The following is a 22,176-nucleotide window of genomic DNA, read 5'->3' as shown; positions in this document are numbered from 1 at the left end:
CGGTACAGACAGGGATGACAGGAAGGGTAGCAGTTGTTCTGGCTCAGGTTCATGGAGATATGCCATTCCACTGAACTTGCCCTGGAGACGGTTCCTTAGCCACCTCTGTGGGATCCCCTGGACAGAGGGTTGTAGTCTTCGGCCGGGTACAGGTCCTCCACTAACTTCACCTGGTTGGGCATGGCTGGCTTAGGCTATATGGCTACACTTATGAGCTCCACGGAGGCATTTGCATGGAGTAGAGAGAATCCCCTGGTCACCTATAGACACCTGCCAAGAGGAAGGATGTTAAGTGCCACGTCTTTCAATGCATGACTTTGAACACCTTAATTCATTTGTTATAAGAAATGTGCTATATAAAAAAAGTTTGATTTGATGGATGACATTACAGCTGTAGAATATTTCATAAACTGTAATTTTCTTGGACAAGTGCAGTTTTTCTATAAATGTTTAATTGATAACTTGGGATTTTATCACTTGACATGTAAATCATATAGTGGGAAGGATCCTATAAATCAAGACTGTGTAAATAAATAATGTGCCTTTGAAGATTTGTCTCTGGTCATGCAAATACAATACAGACTCGATGTCTAAACAAAGTCAATTCTGAATGTCAATAGATTTTTAGATTCATTCTCATCAATGACAACATTCTAGAACTGAGTTATCACTCACCTAAGTCTGACATCCGGGGTAATCTGGTTAATGATTATATAGTTGATTAAGTGGCTCTTTCCTTGTAGAACATTGACAGCTGTATAGAACACATTGTATTGCTAATATGCTCAAACTTAACTTAATAGATACACTCACCGACACAGGATAAACTTTATCCCTCATGCTGGCCCTGATCAAACCAGTAAATTGCACCTCACAATAGCTGCACTTGTCCACATTGCCAGATTTATAGGGGTCTTCTCCCCTTTTAATGCTCATCCTTGAAAAATGCTATAAGGTCTTAAATAGACACCAAAGTCAATATACTGTACAAACAACTATCTAGGCTGATTTATTGATCTACTGCTATGCCAACTAGCTAGCTAAAGTGTAGTCAGTGGCTAGCTAAGACACAGAAAGGGGATGGAAGAAGCTCAACACTTAATTCAATTAATTTCAATACAGCTCATGGATTCATCATGGACTGGGCACAGCGCTGATCGTGCTGGTGGATGGTAGCTGACTATGTCGGCTAGAGATAAAGTGCAGGAACTTCCTGCAGGATTTTTTGCCTTGCTGAGGTTCTCTTTGTTGCTAATAACAATTTCAGAGTAAATTGAGGTGAATATATTGATAAAACTCACCTTGTCCAAGAGAGAATTACATAGTTATCAAAACATCACACACAAGGTAAAAAATTACACCAAACAGTGAATTTTACAAGCATTTAAAATGTAGTATGTGGAAGATGATTAGAACCATTTGACTGCAAGGTTTTATGGGTATTATGATGTGTCCACTGTGGGGTTCTATAGAAAGCAATAGTAATGGCATCTTTTTGTAGGCACTAACTCAGCCATGGCTTGTTGGCCAAAGCATATGGGGAAATACATTTCGTTTTTGTCGGGTTTTTGGATAAACGCCGAAAATAAAAAAACGGACTTAAAACAATAAAAAAAAGTATAAAAAACAAAACGTATAAGATTTCCTAAGCCTGTGTTAGCCTCAGACCTAATTTTTGCGGTTTATCCCAAAACTTTATTTCCCCATTCATTTTTCCCATAGGGAACGAAACAGAGGTAACTCATTTCCGGTTGTTCGCCTCTTTTGACTCACGTGAACGTGCCAGTACCTTGAAGCATATGCGCACTGTGCGGAGTTACCGACAACTTCATTGGTCTGTTATGAGACACATTTTGTTGTCCCAACAGACTTGCATGATCATTGAGGTGGCTGAGCTGCAAGAGCCCTTTGTCAGTACCTAAAGAGGACTGCTGCTAGCTAGTGAACTAGCACTAGCTGACCAATTCATACGATGTTTCCAGCTAGCAGATATTCAATTCAAGGTAAGTTAGGTAGCGAGCTATTCACACGCCTGTCATTTTCCATATGTTCTCTGTCTTGCCTTTGACACTTATTGGTTCCCCTATTTTGTAAATGATAGTTATATTTAATTTGAGAGTGGCATGGACTAATATTTACTTAGTAAATAAGGTTGACATTAGCTTTGTGGAATCTTGAAACGCTAGCTCCAGTCTGGCACCTTTGCCCGTTGTGCTAAGCTAGTTAGCTACGTAGCGAAGTTAAATGTAGGGCAAAGTTGAAATCAAATACTGTTATAATATAGGTCACTAACGATTGTCCTTTGGTCAGCCAATGTTAGTTTAGTACGTGCAGAAATACATTCAGTATTTGGTACGTTTTTAACTAATATTGAACGAAAGTAATATCATTAGTTATGCACTTTCAAAGGTAATTGGCTGACTATCTTAGCTAGCTAACTAGCTAGCTAGCTTGACCGTGAGTGTCAATATTGACAGTTGTGACGTCTCATGGCGTCAATCTACTGACAAGCCAAGGCACGAATCATTTGTTTGTCTCGGGAAAGCTAGCCGTATTTGTTGACTGCCATAGGTGATAACTTAACTGGCTGATACCAGTACTCTTGCTGACAATCTCATGACCTAAATGGACTTGGATTACATGCCTATTGACAATTGCTCATGGTGGTTGGTGCCGTTCAAAATTGGGGAGGACGGGGAAAACGAGTATATGGCCTTATTTCTATTACAGCATATTGGATGACTGTCATTCATATACTGTACCATTAACCCAGAATCTAACAGATGGGTTCATGCATCTACTGGATACTAGAATTTGCCCTATACCCATAATGAGGTTGCTACAACCTAGCCTACAAATGAAAGTTAATAATGTAGGTGCACAGTTCGAGAAACAAATTGGATAAATCTAGATGACATAGTGAAACTTTACAATACCGACCTTGCACACTCTTGCCTGCATCAAGCTGATCAGAGGTGTAATCATTAGTCAAAAATTTGAGTTTGTATTGGACAAATTCAGGTAGGTCCCTCCCTGTTTCATTCCATTTAAGAAACGTTTTGCAACAGAATCGGCAGAATGAATTCCCCCCAGATCACCTGCACACACAGTTCACTCTCATAGCAGCCACATAAAGCATGCATCAACAGCACTTTGCTCGTTGTTTAATTCCTTCTCACATATACACGCTCTTCTCCTCTCACCTTTTCCCTTTGCTTGTGGACTTCAGTGCACAACACAACCGCTGTCTGTGACCAGGCACAAAAACCTCTCCAAGCCAAACCTTCATACCATAACCGCTACATAGCCTACATCGATGTTACCATATTAACAGCTAACATGTAGTAAACCCACAAACCATGTGTACAATCATGCAGTACAGTGTACAGCAAGTAGTTTAGCAGTTACACCGGCGGACCCCGGTGGCAATAAATGAATAAAACTGAAAGCTTAGCTTAACTTGGAAGAGTTGCAGTGGTGGATAGCCTTAGCCTACTAGCTTACAAATAACATTCCTATCTTTTTCAGCCAGGTTGTTGAGTAGGCTAAATTAGCTGCATAAGCTAAGTAAGTGAAAGGTAAACTAAGAAGAGAAGAAATACATCAAAATATAGCTCTCTCTGCTGCTTCTCATTATTTTTTTGAAGAAATTGATTTGCTCAACTGTTAAGCTATTGTCTTTCTCTCTCTTTGAGTCAACTACTCACCGCATTATATGCACTGCAGCGTTAGCTATCTGTAGGTTATGCTTTCAGTACTATATTAATTATCTTATTCTTTGATTGGATGGACAACGTCAGTTCATACTGCAAGAGCTCTAATAGGTTAGAGGACGTCCCCCGGAAGTCGTTTATAATTACTGTGTAAGTCTATGGAAAAGGGATGTGAACCATGAGCCTCCTGGGTTTCGTATTGAAGTCAATGTACGATGGGAAATGGCTGCCCACCGGCTACACCATGGTGCTACCTTAGAGGCTGTTGAGGCTACTGTAGAAGTTAATTGCAAAACAGTTTTAATCAGTTATTTGGTGACATGAATATATTTACTATAAAAAGGATCACTTAAAAAAAAAAAAGTTTCACTATTTTTATGAAATTTGCTGAGTAGGATGGTCCTCCCCTACCTCCTGATAAACCTCCACTGCTACATACGCCCATACAAATCTCATAGGCTGCTACGCAGAAGAATAGTGACACGTTCAGTTGCAATGTATTGTACAGCATAACAGTTCTGCTGTATGACCCCAATAAAACTTCCATAATGACTCGAGTCATCAAGATGGCTGTAAACAAAGTCATGTCTTGAGTGTCCTTTTTTACTGTCTGATTGTTTGTACTCTGCATGAGGTAACTTGTGTACACACTCTGAAGGTATACAGTAGGACCTAACCTTATCAGCTTCATCCCCAGTCCCAGTCGGCACTGACCGGATCTGCCTTGTTCTTTGCAGCCCAGAGGTGTATACGAGCATTGAAAACCGTGCAAGCGGAACATGCACCTCCACAGCACTACACGTGGAGACGGGATTGCTCGTCTGCAGTGATGCCTCGCATAACGTCACACTACACAATCTTCCCCAGGGACAAAGACCCACGATGGGAAGGTACTGTGTAATCCTCCTCACCCTTGGCACACTGTCTGAAATGGAATGTATTATATTATGCAAGACCCAAACACCTTTGTTTTTCTTACCTTATACCAATGCTGATAACATTTGAACTGATGTCATATGTGAGTGGGCGGGGATTATATTAGATTTGTCTTCCTAAAACAAACATTTGCAGTGTTTTCCTCTAGTGCCGGCTGTTGGCTATACAGCCAGTTACCCACTCCTTTTCAGCCAGGTACTTTTTTACAATTCGTAAGTCAGAATAAAAGTCAGCTGAGCCCTGTCCCGCTAGAATGAATGATATGAATTAGCTAGGCTACTTTTAAATTCAAGTCAGAAAAAGTCCGCCGAGCCCTCTCCCGCTAGAGTAAACGATATGCATCTTCTAGCGATCTATTCATAGGACAGGCACCTGTCAGTTAAAGTGAGCGATGACAGAGAAACACTGTTGGTTTAACAGTCTGCTGTCTGTCCCACCTCCCGGTACCTGTGTGTGTGTTGTGTATGCTGCGGTTGAAGTCAAATTTCTTTACACTGAGGGAGAGCGCATGATGCTCCTTTATCTATTTGAGTCAACCTTTCGGTTACTAGTCCAACGCTCTAACCACTAGGCTACCTGCCGCCCTCTACATTTGCAAACATTTTCTAAAAAACTGTTTTCACTTTGTCATTATGGGTTATTGTGTGTAGATTGAGGAAAATGTATTAAATATTTTTAGAATAAGGCTGTAACGTAACAATGTGTAAAAAGTGAAGGGGTCTGAATACTTAATGAATGCACTGTATATAGTATTTTCAAAGATTATTTATATAGGTTTTCTGATATAATCCAAGTGTTGACAATGGAGTAATCAACTGCTGCTTTCTGCGTAGCAAAGCCCATGATTAACACCTGCTTCATTTTTCAGTCATACCTTTTATTGCAGATGGCTGAGAAAATGCCTCTTAAAAGGAAGCTTGAAGCCTTTGGAAGTCGGCAGACTCTTACAAGATTCTTTAAGAAGAAGTTGTTAAACAAGTGTTTTATTTGTTAATGATATACTGCAATTCAAAGAGTTGCAAACACTTGTTAATTATTTCACTAATTTAACTGATCTCTTAACACCTATGGACCCAGAACTTATTTGAGCATTTGTTCTGTTTATTTTAGAGACCCATTTGAGAAAGTGCCCATCACGCAATTTGATTTTTAAATTGAACCTTTGATTTATTTAATAAATTAAGTAAATAGCCCAAATTCTGTTTTGATAAACTAGTTGAAGAACAAACATAATTGTGTCATTTCATATCTTGCAGTAAAACACTTTAATCTCAAAGACAGGTTAAATGTACAAAAAAAAGTTTAATGTTCTCTTACTTAGAAAATAGTCCAGATCTTCAAGGCCTAGAAAATTGTATAAGAATACACTGAATTCATACATTTTCAGTCATTTAAATTGTAAACACAATGGCACAACTAATGTGTCCAATCAGGGAGGTAAACTTTCCAAAGTATTAAATAATTGCTTTGTATTTCAGATTGAATCAAGGCATTAGAATGTACCAGATGCCACGAAAAATAGAGCTTGTTCGGCAATCCTGGGGGATCCTGGCTGTCAACTTTTTCTATTTGGCTGGCTACTCCATGTGCTTGTGGAAAATACTAGTTGTCCTTCAATGTGCATCTATGGGATGCTGTTGCAAATTAACGCTGATGTCAAAACTACAAGTTTCTACTTTTGACATTCAGATAGTACTACATACTAATATTCCAGTTTGTCTTTATGGAGGCTTGTGTAACCTTGCCCGAGACCTGAAGATTTGTGTGATCTCCCCCAAGGTAATGACTAGGCTGTAGCTCAGTGGGCTAGCACATTCTTGTGCCGCTCAGACGACCGAGGTTCCAAACCCACTTGGTGACGCATACCTATTTGTGTGTGGCATTTTGTTTCTGTCCAGGTGTGGAGATGGAGCGGTTTGCTGACGAGGCTGATGTGGTGATAGTGGGAGGGGGTCCCGCGGGGCTGTCGGCAGCCATCCGGCTGAAGCAGCTGGCCAAAGAGCAGGAGAAGGAGCTGCGTGTGTGCCTGGTGGAGAAAGCGTCTCAGATCGGAGCACACACCCTCTCCGGGGCCTGCCTGGAGCCCAGCGCCCTCAACGAACTCTTCCCAGATTGGAAGGAGAGAGGGGTATGTTAGTGTCATCTCGTGTGTGTGTGTATAGGGCCTATAGGCTATCTGTCTCTAGCTTCAATTGTATCTGTAAGGCTTGAGTGGTATACCATGCAATGGTTTTTCAATACTGTTGAAAGTATTTACTTTATATTTTGTTTTATAAATGTGATTATTTGTAGCTACTTTAAGTAAATACCTGCAGTCAACTTGTGCAATACATTAGGAGATAAAGAAGATTGCGTTAATTATGAATTTTTCATTATGAAGCTTACATGTAGTCCCCAGTCACGTTGTGTTTGTTTACAAGCACACAATGAGAGACCGGTGCCTTGTTGTGCAGCAGTTACAGTATGGAATTCACAACTAAATGTTTGCCAGCTAGATACAGTGCATTCGGAAAGTGTTCAAACCCATTAACCTTTTTCCACATTTTGTTACGTTACAGCCTTATTTATGAAATTGATTTTTTTTAATTCCTCAATCTACACACAATTCTGCATAATGACGAAGCAAAAACAGGTTTTTAGAAATGTTTGCTAATGTATTAAAAAAATAACTCAAATCACATTTACATAAGTATTCATACCCTTTACTCACTACTTTGTTGAAGCACGTTTGGCAGCGATTACAGCCTTGAGTTGTCTTGGGTATGATGCTACAAGCTTGGCACACCTGTATTTGGGGAGTTGGGCAGATTCTCTCAAGCTCTGTTAGGTTGGATGGGGAGCTTTGCTGCACAGCCATTTCAGGTCTCTCCAGAGATGTTCGATCAGGTTCAAGTCCGGGCTCTGGCTGGGCTACTCAAGGACATTCAGAGACTTGTCCCGAAGCCACTGCTGCATTGTCTTGGCTGTGTGCTTAGGGTCGTTGTCCGGTTGGAAGGTGAACCTTCACCCCAGTCTGAGGTCCTGAGTGCTCTGGAACAGGTTTTTAATCAAGATTCTCTCTGTACTTTGCTCTGTTCATCTTTGCCTCGATCCTGACTAGTTTCCCAGTCCATGCTGCTGAAAAACATCCCCACTCCACCCATGCTTTACTGTAGGGATGGTGCCAGGTTTCCTCCAGACGTGACGCTTGGCATTCAGGGCAAAGAGTTCAATCTTGCTTTCATCAGACCAGAGAATCTTGTTTCTCGTGGTCTGTGTCCTTTAGGTGCCTTTTGGCAAACTCCAAGCGGGCTGTCAGGTGCCTTTTACTGAGTAGTGGCTTCTGCCTGGCCACTCGACCATAAAGGCCTGATTGGTGGAGTGCTGCAGAGATGGTTGTCCTTCTGGAAGGTTCTCCCATCTCCACAGAGGAACTCTGGAGTTCTATCAGTGAACATTGGGTTCTTGGTCACCTCCCTGACCAAGGCCCTTCTCCCCGATTGCTCAGTTTGGCTAGGCGGCCAGCTCTAGGAAGAGTCTTGGTGGTTCCAAACTTCTTCCATTTTAAGAATGAGAGGCCACTGTGTTCTTGGGGAACTTCAATGCTGCAGACATTTTTCAGTATCCTTCCCCAGATCTGTACCTTAACACAATCCTGTCTTGGAGCTCTACAGACAATTCCTTCGGCTTCATGGCTTGGTTTTTTGCTCTGACATGCACGGTCAACTGTGGGACCTTATATAGACAGGTGTGTGTGGCTTTCCAAATCATGTCCAGTGAATTGAATTTACCACAGGTGGACACCAATGAAGTTGTAGAAACATCTCAAGGGTGTTCAATGGAAACAGGATGCACCAGAGCTCAATTTCGAGTCTCATGGCAAAGGGTCTGAATAGTTATGTAAAAATGTATTTCTGTTTTGTTTTTTTATAAATTTGCTAACATTTCTAATAACCTGTTTTCGCTTTGTCATTTATGGGGTATTGTGTGTAGATTGTGTACATTTTAGAATAACGCTGTAATGTGGATGAAGTGAAGGGGTCTGAATACTTTACAAATGCACTGTATGTCTACAGAAATAAGACATCCTGCTTCTATTGCCTGTTTGAGTGTTTGTTTAATAGCCTACTGATTTCCGTGAGCACCAAGCCTCACGCAACCACATGTAGGATAAACAATTTCACAAATCTTTGTTATGCTGTAATAAAGGCTTTACACTTTTCTCCCCGTTAGAACAGCCTCTCTGGTATTACTTATAATTAATGTCATGTTTACACTGTTCCAAATGGTCAGAAAAATAATATTAATAACCCTCCTTGTTATTGACTATTATGATCATTATAATAAGTAATATCATTATTATTAGTAGACTTATTATAGCAGTCTTGTATAACCACCATCGATAGAGCTGTAGGCCTAAGAGCGCATCCTGTTTTGTCTTAATACTGTAACTTAGGCCTATACTTCATTACTTAGGCTACTGTATGAATCAATCGTTAATTTGTTCAAGTCATCACACAGCATACGAGTCATTCATGTTTTGAAATGCAATCAAGTATTTTAGTTTTAAAATAACCACATTTTTGGGAATAATTAGCTGTAAACAATAAATAAACTGTTCCATTTTGGCAGTTGCATTCACGAATGCTTGCAACTGATTAGTCTTTGGTGTAATAAAGGCTTTTCAAAAAACCCATTACAACAGACTCTCTAGTACGCTTATAATTTATTTAGTGTTGACATTGTTCTAAACAGTCAAACTATATTGCTCCTTAACTTATTTTTCTTGATCTCCAGTATTTTCCACAACTAGTCAAATGTATTCCACACATCTGACTTCCCCTTTACGTCCTGAGCAACCAGTAAACAAACATTCCCCTGTTTCGAGTTGTCCTCTGCATCCTTTTGCTGTCACGTGTTAATGTGTTCAGAGTTTATAACCATTTTATTGATGTGATTATGATATGCTATAGGTCAGGCCCTATTGGTCACGTGCATGTGATGCATACATGTGTCATGGAAACTTTTCAGTCAGAAATGGCTGTAATTTTGTTGCCGCTTCAGCAACACGGACAGCGTGATAAACACTGTTGGTGTTCTGTGGTGGTAGCTGCAGCAGGGAGGAGTGAGAAACAACGGGTATTAGTCACTCACTCGCTGTCTTAAAAAAAAAAAATGTCCCTTTAGTTATGCGTCTTAATTATTTCATCAAACAGTGCGCTTAAAGCATTAGACAAGCTCAGTGCATATAGTTGATTAGATTAAAACGCATAGGATGTGTCTCTATATGCAAAAAGAAATTGCCTGGGACAGCCCTACTCTACTCGCTTGCTCACGTTATTCTGTTAGTTATAGCAGATTTGGAGTCAGTGGGCCATACACATTCATGAATTGAATTACACTCCTGTGGAGATGTGCCCTATCTAGTTCTACTGAGAGAGGGATAGATTTATAAATGAAATGCACTCCCATCTGAGGGCTGCTTCAGCAGGTCTGTTGAAAATGTTCAAATGTCATTCAGAAGAAAGAAGCATCTTCACACTGAGTTCACTCTGCAGGAGTTTCTTTCCACTGAGAGAGATTTCAAATGAAATTGTCCACAACGCTGCTCTCTATTATTTAAGTATTGAGCACGTCAGTCTAAGAAAGGTTGCCAGTCTATGGAAAGGTTGTGAGGGAAATATGCAGCATAATTCACAGATACACACAGGATATGGACCTGGCATATTCTTTGTTTTATTTTTTTAGTCTCAGACATTACATTCAGGTAATTTAGCAGATGCTCTTAACAATAGTGACTTACAGGAGCAGTTAGGGTTAAGTGCCTTGCTCGAGGGCACATTGACAGATTTTGTCGGCTCAGGGATTCGAAACGGCAACCTTTCAGTTACTGGCTCAACGCTCTTAACCGCTAGGCTACCTGCCGCCATACCTAACTGCAGACATAACGTTGAGAGTACATCAGTCCTAGACAACACTATGATCCTGCCCAAGAGAACATCTTGCAAGCAACACCTAGGCTGAAAATAAAGTGTTCTGTTATTTTTGTACTCTTCTCTTAGGCACCCTTGAACACACCAGTGACTGAGGATTTGTTTAGTATTCTAACCGAGAAATATAGAATCCCTGTCCCAATGTTGCCAGGTAAAGTCACATGCATGTTTTACAGGACATCTTTTCAAACTCTAGCTTGTCACCTGTAAGCTCTGTCCTAAACATAAAGCTATTATGGTATTAGCCTTGACTGTGCAGTTTTTGTTTTTTATTCTATTTAATTTTTTGATTTTCCCCCCACAGGTCTGCCCATGAACAACCATGGGAACTACATTGTGCGGCTGGGTCACTTTGTACATTGGTTGGGAGAGCAGGCTGAGGAGCTGGGAGTGGAGATATACCCTGGCTACGCTGCTGCTGAGGTGAGCACCGCCTACCATTCATGACAATTTCAGAAAACACAGGGCATCTTACTAATATTGGCGTGATAATTACCATTGACAAGCTACATTGATCTTTCCTGGAACGTCAGTTTTTTCTCAGTAAACATTTACATAATTGTATGCCTTTAATCAGATATAGACTGATATTTTGAGCCAGCTCCGTTTTCACGCCTGAGATCAATTTCACTGATTGTGTTGACGTATCGTGACAGGCTTTCATTGATCGTGTTTGCTTGAGGTGTCATTCTACTTTCAAAAGTGTTTCATTTCAGATTTTGTTCTTAAGGTTTTGTTTCATGAAGATGGAAGTGTGAAAGGAATTGCCACCAATGACGTGGGCATCGCTAAGGATGGTTCGCCAAAGGTAAACTTATGCAGATTTATGTCAATAAAATGGACTCGTCACTGTACGGAAAGTCTTAAGTTATTTTCCTTGGACAAAGTACAAATGTTTTTCTCCTATGTATGGTCATTTTGTACAGTATAGAGTTTGACTGTAAAAACTGAGTTTTATAAAAACGAGGAAGAATCAGCACTGAATAGAATATAATTTGTTTTATGAAAGCGACAAGTAGCCTCATCCCTGGTATATCAGAATAACATTTTCCTCTGCAGGATGTGTTTGAGAGGGGGATGGAGCTCCATGCTAAAGTGACCCTGTTCGGAGAGGGCTGCCACGGCCACTTGGCCAAGCAGCTCTACAGGCAGTTCAACCTCAGGGAGAACTGTGAACCACAGACCTACGCCATTGGCCTGAAAGAGGTAAAATCCCAAAGCAACTGTAAATAATCTGTTTTTAATCAGTCATACAATACAGATATCTTAATGTAACCAAATCAGAATGTCATATTCATTACATTTTTGTCATTTAGCAGATGCTTTATGCACAACGACTTACATGAATGTTGTTTTTCTGTCTAACCAGCTGTGGGTGATTGATGAGAAGAAGTGTAGGCCGGGCAGAGTGGAGCATTCGGTGGGCTGGCCGTTGAACAGGAACACGTATGGCGGCTCCTTCCTCTACCACCTGAACGAGGGCGAGCCACTGGTGGCCTTGGGCTTTGTGGTGAGTTCCGGTTATGGCAGCCATTTTGGCTCCTTGCCATTGATGTCAACTGCCAAAATACCAGCCATGCTAACACTTGGCAACGGTCTAAACACTAAATGAAATAACATTTGTAAAACTGAGGTCAGTGTATGACAATGCACTATACTTCTACCCTTCTCTTTAGCTAATTGGCTTTTTAAGGGAATGCTTATCTTGTGACGCTTCATTAGGCCAACTTGGGCCTAAAGGGACAACTTGAGATATGTGATAACTCAAACTTTTATGAAGCTCATACATTGAGGTCAATGACTGATTGTATCAAAAACGTAATGCTGTGTATTTCCCCACTTCCAGGTTGGTCTTGACTACACCAACCCCTACCTCAGCCCCTTCAGAGAGTTCCAGCGCTGGAAGCACCACCCCTTCGTTGCCAAGACCCTGGAGGGAGGTAACAGAATTGCCTACGGAGCCAGGGCGCTCAATGAGGGAGGCTATCAGGTGTGTGTGTGTGTGTGTGTGTGTGTGTGTGTGTATTTTTTTTATGTACTACTCAAAGGTATGCGTGTGGCTCTGTGCCAAGGTTTCTGTTAGCCGATAATAGCCAGCTTTTCGGTGATAAATAAAATTGGTGCCGGCAAATTGCCCGGGAGAAGAAAAAAAATCCTATTGCGAAATGATGCTTTTTAACCTATTCGTTGATGGAAATACCAGTCGATGGAAATACATTTGACTGGTCATGCTTATCGTCCTATAGGTTAAATGCATAATTATGTGGAATTAAATTAGTGCATGTACAGTATTTATGTATCTTATTTATCACATGCGTACAGCATATAGATACAAAGCCTTTGAGCGGAAAATCTGTCAGACAGCGCGAGAGCTGCTGCTACAGCATCTCAAACAACAAATGCATAGGCAGGCTTCATCAGCACGTCACACACCACTTTGCAATGAGCTGGAGGCAGTATGCTTTTTGAAAACATATACTTAAATTGTTTGGAACCTGAACGTTTTAATACATATTATGAGGCATGTCTTCCCTTGCTTCAAGGTAGCCTAGCCAAAATCAGACCATATCTGTGGAGGCAATTCTTTTATATCAACTTTCTCTCATTGTCCAGTAGCCAAAGGCAAAATCCAAGTCATATTAGCAACCCATGCTAGTTGTTGCATATTAGAGCTCCCCTCTTTCAACATTTCAAACAGATATTTTCATCTTTGTCACATGAAACCGCTTGCGTGTGTGGTGCACTTTCACAATGGTGTTTTCCAATTAATTGCATTATGGAACAAACATTCGCGCATTGCCTTGTGCGCGTTGCTACGTTTTAAGTAAAGAAATGAACAGTTTATCAAAATTTTAAGCTAAACATTCAGATCTGTTGCATCACTCATTGCTTTTTAAGGTTTATTTTTATGTAGCCTAGGCCCTCTGGTTGCATGAATTTGGGATCTATCGTCCCACAAGTGTTCCAGAGTCTGTTTGGAATAGGCTGTTTCTTTCTCGAAAAGCTGACCAATACAATAGGTAAACTTTTCTACTATGGGGGATAGTAGATTGACATAGGCTAGTGATTTTGCTGTTCGTTACTCATCTTGTTGGCTGAGGAAAAGTACACGTGGAGAGTTATTCTAACATCTTCAAAATGCACATCTGAATTCGGTAAGAAGGACCACACATTGTTGCATCCTCGACTTGAATGTTCTTTTTATAATCTAAATGGGATTTCTCTCATTCTGAGAACCATGGATGAAAACCCTAATCAGGTCCGGTAAATAAAAATGCTGCCTGTCGAATGTCTTGCGCCACATGTTCGTAACGTTAATGTGTGTCTCGGCATCAAAAATGGGAAATACGTGAATCTTAGGTCAGGTTTTCCACTGGTTCTGATGTTCTTATTCAGTGAAAGCATTTTACCATTACATTCAAGATTATAATCTTTACCCGTCTTCCTCCATCCAGTGCCTCCCTAAAGTGACATTCCCTGGGGGGATGCTTATCGGATGCAGTCCGGGCTTCATGAATGTACCAAAGATCAAAGGCACCCACACGGCCATGAAGAGCGGCATGCTGGCCGCAGAGGCCATCTTCCCCAAAGTCACAGCCGAAGACCCAGCATCTGAAACGGCAGGTAGGTTAAACCAGACCAAAACCTTTTCCTTTAATTTAAATGCTCCCACACACACACACACACACACGCACACACACACACACACACACACACACACACACACACCTCTCACTAATTGTAAGGTGAAGCCAAAGGCACATTTCTACATTATAAAATATGCAATGAATACACTATTAAAGAGTGTAATTTGTTGAGACATTTATCGCTAATGCTAATCAGGGGGGAAAAATAAGTTAATTGCTTCTCTCCAGTGTATCATTTTTGTATGTAAATTAATGGAATTTTATTTAATAAAAAAGCAAAGTAAATGAGCAATTTTAATTTGTGGGTGCAAGATCATCTCTAACATTTTACTGTCATCCGAATACAATTATACTTATTTTCTGGTAATTTGTCCTCCAGGACTTCACATACCGGAGTATGAGGACAATTTGAAGAAGTCTTGGATCTGGAAAGAGCTGTACGCAGTGAGGAACATCAGGCCGTCATTCCACAACTACTTTGGACTGTACGGGGGCATGGTCTACACTGGTGTCTTCTACTGGATACTTAGAGGGAAAGAGCCATGGACACTGAAACATGCAGGTACAGCATATTGATGATTTGTATGATGTATTCATCAGGAAAGATGGTCTGTTTCAGTTTTAGCCTAGTTGTTATTGGACAAGGCAACAACACAGGTTTGCTATATGCACATCAAAATCATGCACTCATGCTGAGAATTGCTTTAAGGAACAAACCAATGTTTTATCTGGCCTGTAACCAACTGAGGTTTGATAACTCCCAACTCTTTTACCCTAGGCTTGGACTCAGCCCAACTGAAACCGGCTAAGGAGTGCACGCCCATCGAGTACCCCAAGCCTGATGGCAAGCTGAGCTTCGACCTGCTCTCTTCTGTGGCTCTGAGCGGTACCAACCACGAGGGGGACCAGCCCCCCCACCTCACCCTGAAGGACGACAGTATCCCTGTGGCCAACAACCTGGCCATTTACGATGGGCCCGAGCAGCGCTTCTGTCCAGCAGGTACCACTGATGCACAATTACAAATCCATCCTTAGCCCATACAACATAGGCACTTAATTTAGATCTGAAAGGGTTGGATAGGTATAAGCAATAGGTCATTATCAATAAAACGTTAAAATACAGTGCAGAGCATTCGAACTGGCTGCTGCGGGGCAAGGAGACCCTATCCATTGGCATGTAGCCAGCTATGCAAACAATGTGTCATTTATTTGCTTCATCAGATTAGGCTTTTGAAAAGAGCTTGACATCGGCAAATCCTCGTCCTGGTAAAGTTGTCAGTCGGACTACTGTCATCACCACTATAGATGGCAAGCAAATCAAGCAATATTTGGATATAGCCATCTAGTTTATCCCCTGAAAGTTGGCTTGTTAAGAGATGTGATCTGGTATTTGCTAGCTAGTCAATTTGACGTGGTCAATCAATCAATGTAGACTATCATGTCTGTCAGCAGCAATCGTGATTAACCCTAGAGTAATTTTACATGGCTTAGCGGAAATCAAATTAGCATAAAAACATCCCCATTAAAAATCTCTGTTTTAAGCTAGAGATATCTTTTTTGCGTGGGCTCAATACAACACATCGGCGGTGAAAAGTGGCAGAGCTACAGCTGTGTTTCAGACCATGAGACATCCCGAAAATCAGTTCTCTCACAAACGTCTGTAGCGTCCGAATGGTTTGGCCTAAAAACTATTATGACTCCCTTATGGAAAGGTGAGACTCTTACGAATACCTACATGTTTTGCTCTACGACCCCCACAAGCGTCACGGGACTCGTCTGAAATCGGTACCGCCGATCTGCCAACTTCTGTCTGTAGCGTCCCAACAGTTTAGGCTACACACTAATATGATCCCTCTATAGAAAGGTGAGTCTCTCACGGACACGTACATGTTTTGCTCTAGGACGCCCACAGGCCTCGCCAGAAGGTAGCCCAGTACCAGTTAGACAATTAATGGCAGTATTTATGGAAGTAGTTCAGTGGCTAAAAAAAGGGTTGTGTCTTTTCTTTTTCTTTCTTATCTCTGATACAGGACAAACACTTTAAAACAAACTTCCCTTTGATTAATATGTTTAGCCAACTGTACAAAGTTTCTACTGGTAGCTTGCAAAGTAAACATTATCAGCTAACAGTAGATCGGCAAATGTACCCTTCTGCTGCTTGACAGGCAGAGCCCACAAAGGATGGGAAGTTGACCTAAACCACTCATACTTGTCAATTATAGTTCACTTTTATTTTAAATCACTCAAATATCCAATTAATGGTGGCCAATATTGAGCGAGAGAGAGGCTACCCTCACGTATCTGAAATTACATGATCAATTGATGTTTACTGATCATGAAAAGCATGCAGTTAACTGCTGTATAACTCAAGCTAAATGTGTGATTGTTTTGCATGGAATAATCAAAAATGTGTAGTTCTGACTATGCTCTTCAAGAGGTGATGATACTGCAACCAAATAGTTAACATTCATTTAACAATTCCTTGAAAACAGCATGTTTTTAAGATTGCTGTGTAATACTACTGTGGTGCCTTCAGGCATTGTGAGATATAATAATCTGTGCAGCGCTACTGCAATGAGAACGACCTGGAACTTGCCCAATAGCTTCACCTAGGAGGTATGGAGCTAGGCCAGGGATCTCTGGAATTGAATATTACTGTCCACTAAAAGACCTGACCCTCCATCAATAAAGCTCAAGCATACAATTGCCGCTTCCAAGTGACATATCAAGATATTGATCAGCACAGCCAGGTTTATTCTCTGGAAGTCTCAACAAATGATCAGTTATATATATTTGTGAAATGGACATCAAACCCATTACTGCTACTAAGGCAGAGATGTAATACATGCAGTATGATTGATTCGACATGCAAACAACAATTTATGAAAGTTGCCAATCGCAATATAAAGTCAAGAGAAGAAAAGGCCTAGGAGGAGAGATGACTAGAAACAATTCGGTTGACTGTTTTATGTGTGGATTAATTGTCAGAGTAGAAGACCTTGTGCATTTCAGGTAAAATAACAACTCAATGTTTATATCCCAGGACAAATTAGCTAGCAACAACAAGCTATCTAAATAGGACAAATTAGCTAGCAACTGCAAGCTAGCTAGCTAAATTGACATAAATGTTTAATGCTTTTCAACCTGTCCCCAAATTAATGCTTTTTTTCCCCCGCCTTTATTTAACCAGATAGGCTAGTTGACAACAAGTTCTCATTTACAAATGCGACCTGGCCAAGATAAAGCAAAGCAGTTCGTCACATACAACAACACAGAATTACACATGGAATAAACAAACATACAGTAGAAAAGTCTATATACAGTGTGTGCAAATGAGGTAAGATAAGGGAGGTAATTACGCTATAGCAATTAAACACTGGAGTGATATATGTGCAGAAGATTAATGTGCAAGTAGAGATACTGGGGTGCAAAGGAGCAAAATAGATACAGTATGGGGATGAGGTAGTTGAATGGGCTATTTACAGATGGGCTATGTGCAGGTGCAATGATCTGTGAGCTGCTCTGACAGCTGGTGCTTGAAGTTAGTGGGGGAGAAAAGAGTCTCCAGCTTCAGTGATTTTTGAAGTTTGTTCCAGTCATTGGCAGCAGAGAACTGGAAGGAAAGGCGGCCAAAGCAGGAATTGGCTTTGGGGGTGACCAGTGAAATCTACCTGCTGGAGCGCGTGCTACGAGTGGGTGCTGCTATGGTGACCAGTGAGCTGAGATAAGGCGGGGCTTTACCTAGCAAAGACTTGTAAATGACCTGGAGCCAGTGGGTTTGGCGACGAGTATGAAGCGTGGACCAGCCAATGAGAGCATACAGGTCGCAGTGGTGCGTAGTATATGGGGCTTTGGTGACAAAACGGATGGCACTGTGACAGACTACATCCAATTGTCTGAGTAGAGTGTTGGAGGCTATTTTGTAAATGACATCGCTGAAGTCGAGGATTGGTAGGATAGTCAGTTTTACGAGGGTATGTTTGGCAGCATGAGTGAAGGATGCTTTGCTGCGAAATAGGAAGCTGATTCTAGATTTAATTTTGGATTGGGGATGCTTAATGTAAGTCTGGAAGGAGAGTTTACAGTCTAACCAGACACCGAGGTATTTGTAGTTGTCCACATAATCTAGGTCAGAAACCGTCCAGAGTAGTGACGTTGGACGGACGGGCAGCGATCGGTTGAAGAGCATGCATTTAGTTTTACTTGCATTTAAGAGCAGTTGGAGGCCACGGAAGGAGAGTTGTATGGCATTGAAGGCTCGTCTGGAGGTTAGTTAGTACAATGTCCAAAGAAGGGCCAGAAGTATACAGAATGGTGTCGTTTGCGTAGAGGTGGATCAGAGAATCACCAGCAGCAAGAGTGACACCATTGATGAATACAGAGAAGTCTGCCCGAGAATTGAACCCTGTGGCACCCCCCATAGAGGCTGCCAGAGGTCCAGACAACAGGCCCTCCGATTTGCCACACTGAACTCTATGAGAGAAGTAGTTGGTGAACCAGGCGAGGCAGTCATTTGAGAAACCAAGGCTGTTGAGTCTGCCGATAAGAATGTGGTGATTGATAGTCAAAAGCCTTGGTCAGGTCAATGAATACAGCTGCACAGTAATGTCTCTTATCGATGGCAGTTATGATATCATTTAGGACATTAGCTCGGAAGCCAGCTTGCATAGCAGAGAAGGTACGGTGGGATTCAAAATGGTCGGTGATCTGTTTGTTAACTTGGCTTTCTAAGACCTTTAGAAAGCCAGGGTAGGATAAATATAGGTCTGTAGCAGTTTGGGTCTAGAGTGTCTCCCCCTTTGAAGAGGGGGATGACCGTGGCAGCTTTCCAATCTTTGGGAATCTGACGATACGAAAGAGGGGTTGAATAGGCTAGTAATAGGGGTTGCAACAATTTCGGCTGATAATTCTAGAAAGAGAAGGTCCAGATTGTCTAGCCTGGCTGATTTGTAGGGGTCCAGATTTTGCAGCTTTCAGATCAGCTATCTGGAGTTGGGTGAAGGAGAAATGGGGGAGGCTTGGGCAAGTTGCTGTGGGGGGTGCAGGGCAGTTGACCGGGTCGGTGTAGCCAGGTGGAAAGCATGGCCAGCCGTAGAAAAATGCTTATTGAAATTCTCAATTATTGTGGATTTATCGGTGGTAAGTGTTTCCTAGCCTCAGTGCAGTGAGCAGCTGGGAGGAGGTGCTCTTATTCTCCATGGACTTTAGTGTCCCAGAACTTTTTTGAGTTTGTGCTACAGGATGCAAATTTCTGTTTGAAAAAGCTAGCCTTAGCTTTCCTAACTACTTGTGTATATTGGTTCCTAACTTCCCTGAAAAGTTGCATATCACGGGGCTATTTGATGCTAATGCAGTACGCCACAGGATGTTTTTGTGCTGGTCAAGGTCAGTTAGGTCTGGAGTGAACCAAGGGCTATATCTGTTCCTGGTTCAAAATTCTTTGAATGGGGGCATGCTTATTTAAGATGGTGAGGAAGGCACTTTTAAAGAATAACCAGGCATCCTCTACTGACGAGAGGAGGTCAATATCCTTCCAGGATACCCGGGCCAGGTCGATCAGAAAGGCTTGCTCGCTGAAGTGTTTTAGGGAGCGTTTGACAGTGATGAGGGGTGGTCGTTTGACCGCAGACCCGTTACGGATGCAGGCAGTGATCGCTGAGATCTTGGTTGAAAACAGCAGAGGTGTATTTGGAGGGCGAGTTAGTTGGGATGATATCTGAGGGTGCCCGTGTTTACGGATTGGGGGTTGTACCTGGTAGGTTCATTGATCATTTGTGTGAGATTGAAGGCATCAAGCTTAGATTGTAGGATGGCCGGGCTGTTAAGCATTTCCCAGTTTAGGTCACCTAGCAGCACGAGCTCTGAAGATAGATGGGGGGGCGCAATCAATTCACATATGGTGTCCAGGACACAGCTGGGGGCAGAGGGTGGTCTATAACAAGTAGCAACGGTGAGAGACTTGTTTCTGGAAAGGTGGATTTTTAGAAGTACGAATTGTTAAGGCATATTGAGCAGGGCTAGAGGCTCTACAGTGAAATAAGACAATCACTAACCAGAACAGCAATGGACAAGGCATATTGACATTAGGGAGAGGCATGTGTAGCTGAGTGATCATAGGGGTCCAGTGAGTAGTTAAGCTGGCTGGAGACACGGTAATGTAATTGGTTCAGAGTTTGTTTTGATATTTTAACCTGCGTGTCATGATCGCGTTGGGTGTGGGGGGACAAAATAAATGTATGCACGATGGCGCACGTGCGCAGCCGGTTTGGGTTCCGTGTTAGGGTTGTGTCAATTTGTTTTTCTTAAAGGGGAATGTAAACAATAGGCTTTAGAATACCAGCTAACGGTAAATCGCCATTTTGCCATTGTTGCATCACTGGCAAGACTTTCCCAAAAATGTCTGAATCACAAAACTAAGACCATGAACACTGCATTAATGAGCAGAATTTGCTGGTGTCGAACCATATGAAAAGATGATGCATGTTTTGAAAGCTGAGAAACAGCCCTTTCAAATGATAGGGCATAGAATAGCACCACATACATCACATGGTGTAATCAGTCAAGGAAAAAACACTTGTGAAAATGTGTTTCTATGAAAAACACATTTCCCACACTTCCTAATGAAGATACAAAATAAGGAAGACTTAATATGCTAAGGTTTGAAATCAGAATAGAAATACATTTAACTGTGTATGGGTTATAGCAGTTTTAGTGAACGGTGGTATTCTTGTAGAATTCTATGGAATGTTCTTTTCAGACACAATCCAGATAAGTGTAACTACATACCTGCACTAAAACATATTACAAATGGTATTTAGTCTTACATATACAGTATGATAATCAGACAAATGATATATTAATTAATCAAGAACTGAGGTGAATACATTCTCATTAAAACCTGAAAGAAGTACAAGTTACATTGAACATTTTAAAATAAGGTAACAATAATTGGCGTTTACAACTTCAATTTCTTCTGTACATACTTTACACTAGGCCTATAGCCTAATACCCAAGTCAGAATGGGAAGAAATGTAAAAGCATGCAAGGGAGACTAAATGAACATTGACAAATTGAGCTACTGGGTGAAGACTAGAATCCCTTTTAGTGCCCATGTCTGCAGTGAGTCACATTTACTGGAGTACCGCAATCAACAACAAAAAATGGTCTCCTACGATGCATAACTGCTTGGCCTTGCATTCTGGTGCAACACAAACATCCATCTTTCCTGTAACAAATGCACAGTGGATGGAATACATCTCTTTGCTTCCTGTTTCCATTTGAATGACACCCTTCTTTCCCCCTTTTACTAGGTGTATATGAGTACGTTCCCCTTGAGACTGGAGAAGGTATGAGGTTGCAGATCAACGCTCAGAACTGCGTCCACTGCAAGACGTGTGACATCAAGGACCCCAGCCAAAACATCAACTGGGTGGTGCCCGAAGGCAGTGGAGGACCAGCCTACAACGGATTGTGATTTTATTTTCCTCCAGGCATATCACGAGTCAACGATTCTAGCATTGAGATCAGAAAGTCTATAGACCCTCTGAGGTGGCTGCAGAAACACATTCAGGGCTTGCTGCCAAGACAGCTTGTAGAATACTATACTGTGTGCCTAGATATGAAACTGAATGTCACCATATTCTTTCAATATGGGAATTGTAAAATGGTTATAAAACACAAGTGGCTTTGGTTCATGTATGGTGTTCTGAATAATGCATGTCATAAGCAGAAAGCTGCATTGATATAACTTCAAAATAGACTAACTTAACCCACACTTAAATTCATTAGCTATTGCAGGTACCATTTGCAACAGCGTATGATCTGAGAGATACTGTACATAATGTCATTAGTGGGAAATAAACATTTGCCATGCCTCGGTGTCAGCTTAATCCACAAATCACAGCTCTC

General features: G+C 41.5%; 1 protein-coding gene across 1 annotated transcript; it reads left to right on the top strand.

The window, feature by feature from the left end:
- The first annotated feature begins 1,771 nt into the window (after nt 1-1,771).
- On the top strand, nt 1,772-22,141 carry etfdh (electron transfer flavoprotein dehydrogenase). Its single transcript, XM_029770752.1, has 13 exons — nt 1,772-2,003; nt 4,451-4,603; nt 6,548-6,777; nt 10,691-10,772; nt 10,926-11,044; nt 11,352-11,429; nt 11,681-11,827; nt 11,991-12,131; nt 12,468-12,611; nt 14,077-14,245; nt 14,648-14,830; nt 15,047-15,268; nt 21,579-22,141. The coding sequence occupies exons 1-13, from the start codon at nt 1,973-1,975 to the stop codon at nt 21,740-21,742; spliced, it is 1,863 nt and encodes a 620-aa protein (XP_029626612.1). The 5' UTR covers nt 1,772-1,972; the 3' UTR covers nt 21,743-22,141.
- Nucleotides 22,142-22,176: the final 35 nt, after the last annotated feature.

This window comes from Salmo trutta, chromosome 13 (genome assembly GCF_901001165.1).
Source record: "Salmo trutta chromosome 13, fSalTru1.1, whole genome shotgun sequence".
Classification (NCBI taxonomy): Eukaryota; Metazoa; Chordata; class Actinopteri; order Salmoniformes; family Salmonidae; genus Salmo; species Salmo trutta.
The sequence above is the reverse complement of the archived record's forward strand: the minus strand, read 5'-3'. Positions and strand labels throughout refer to the sequence as shown.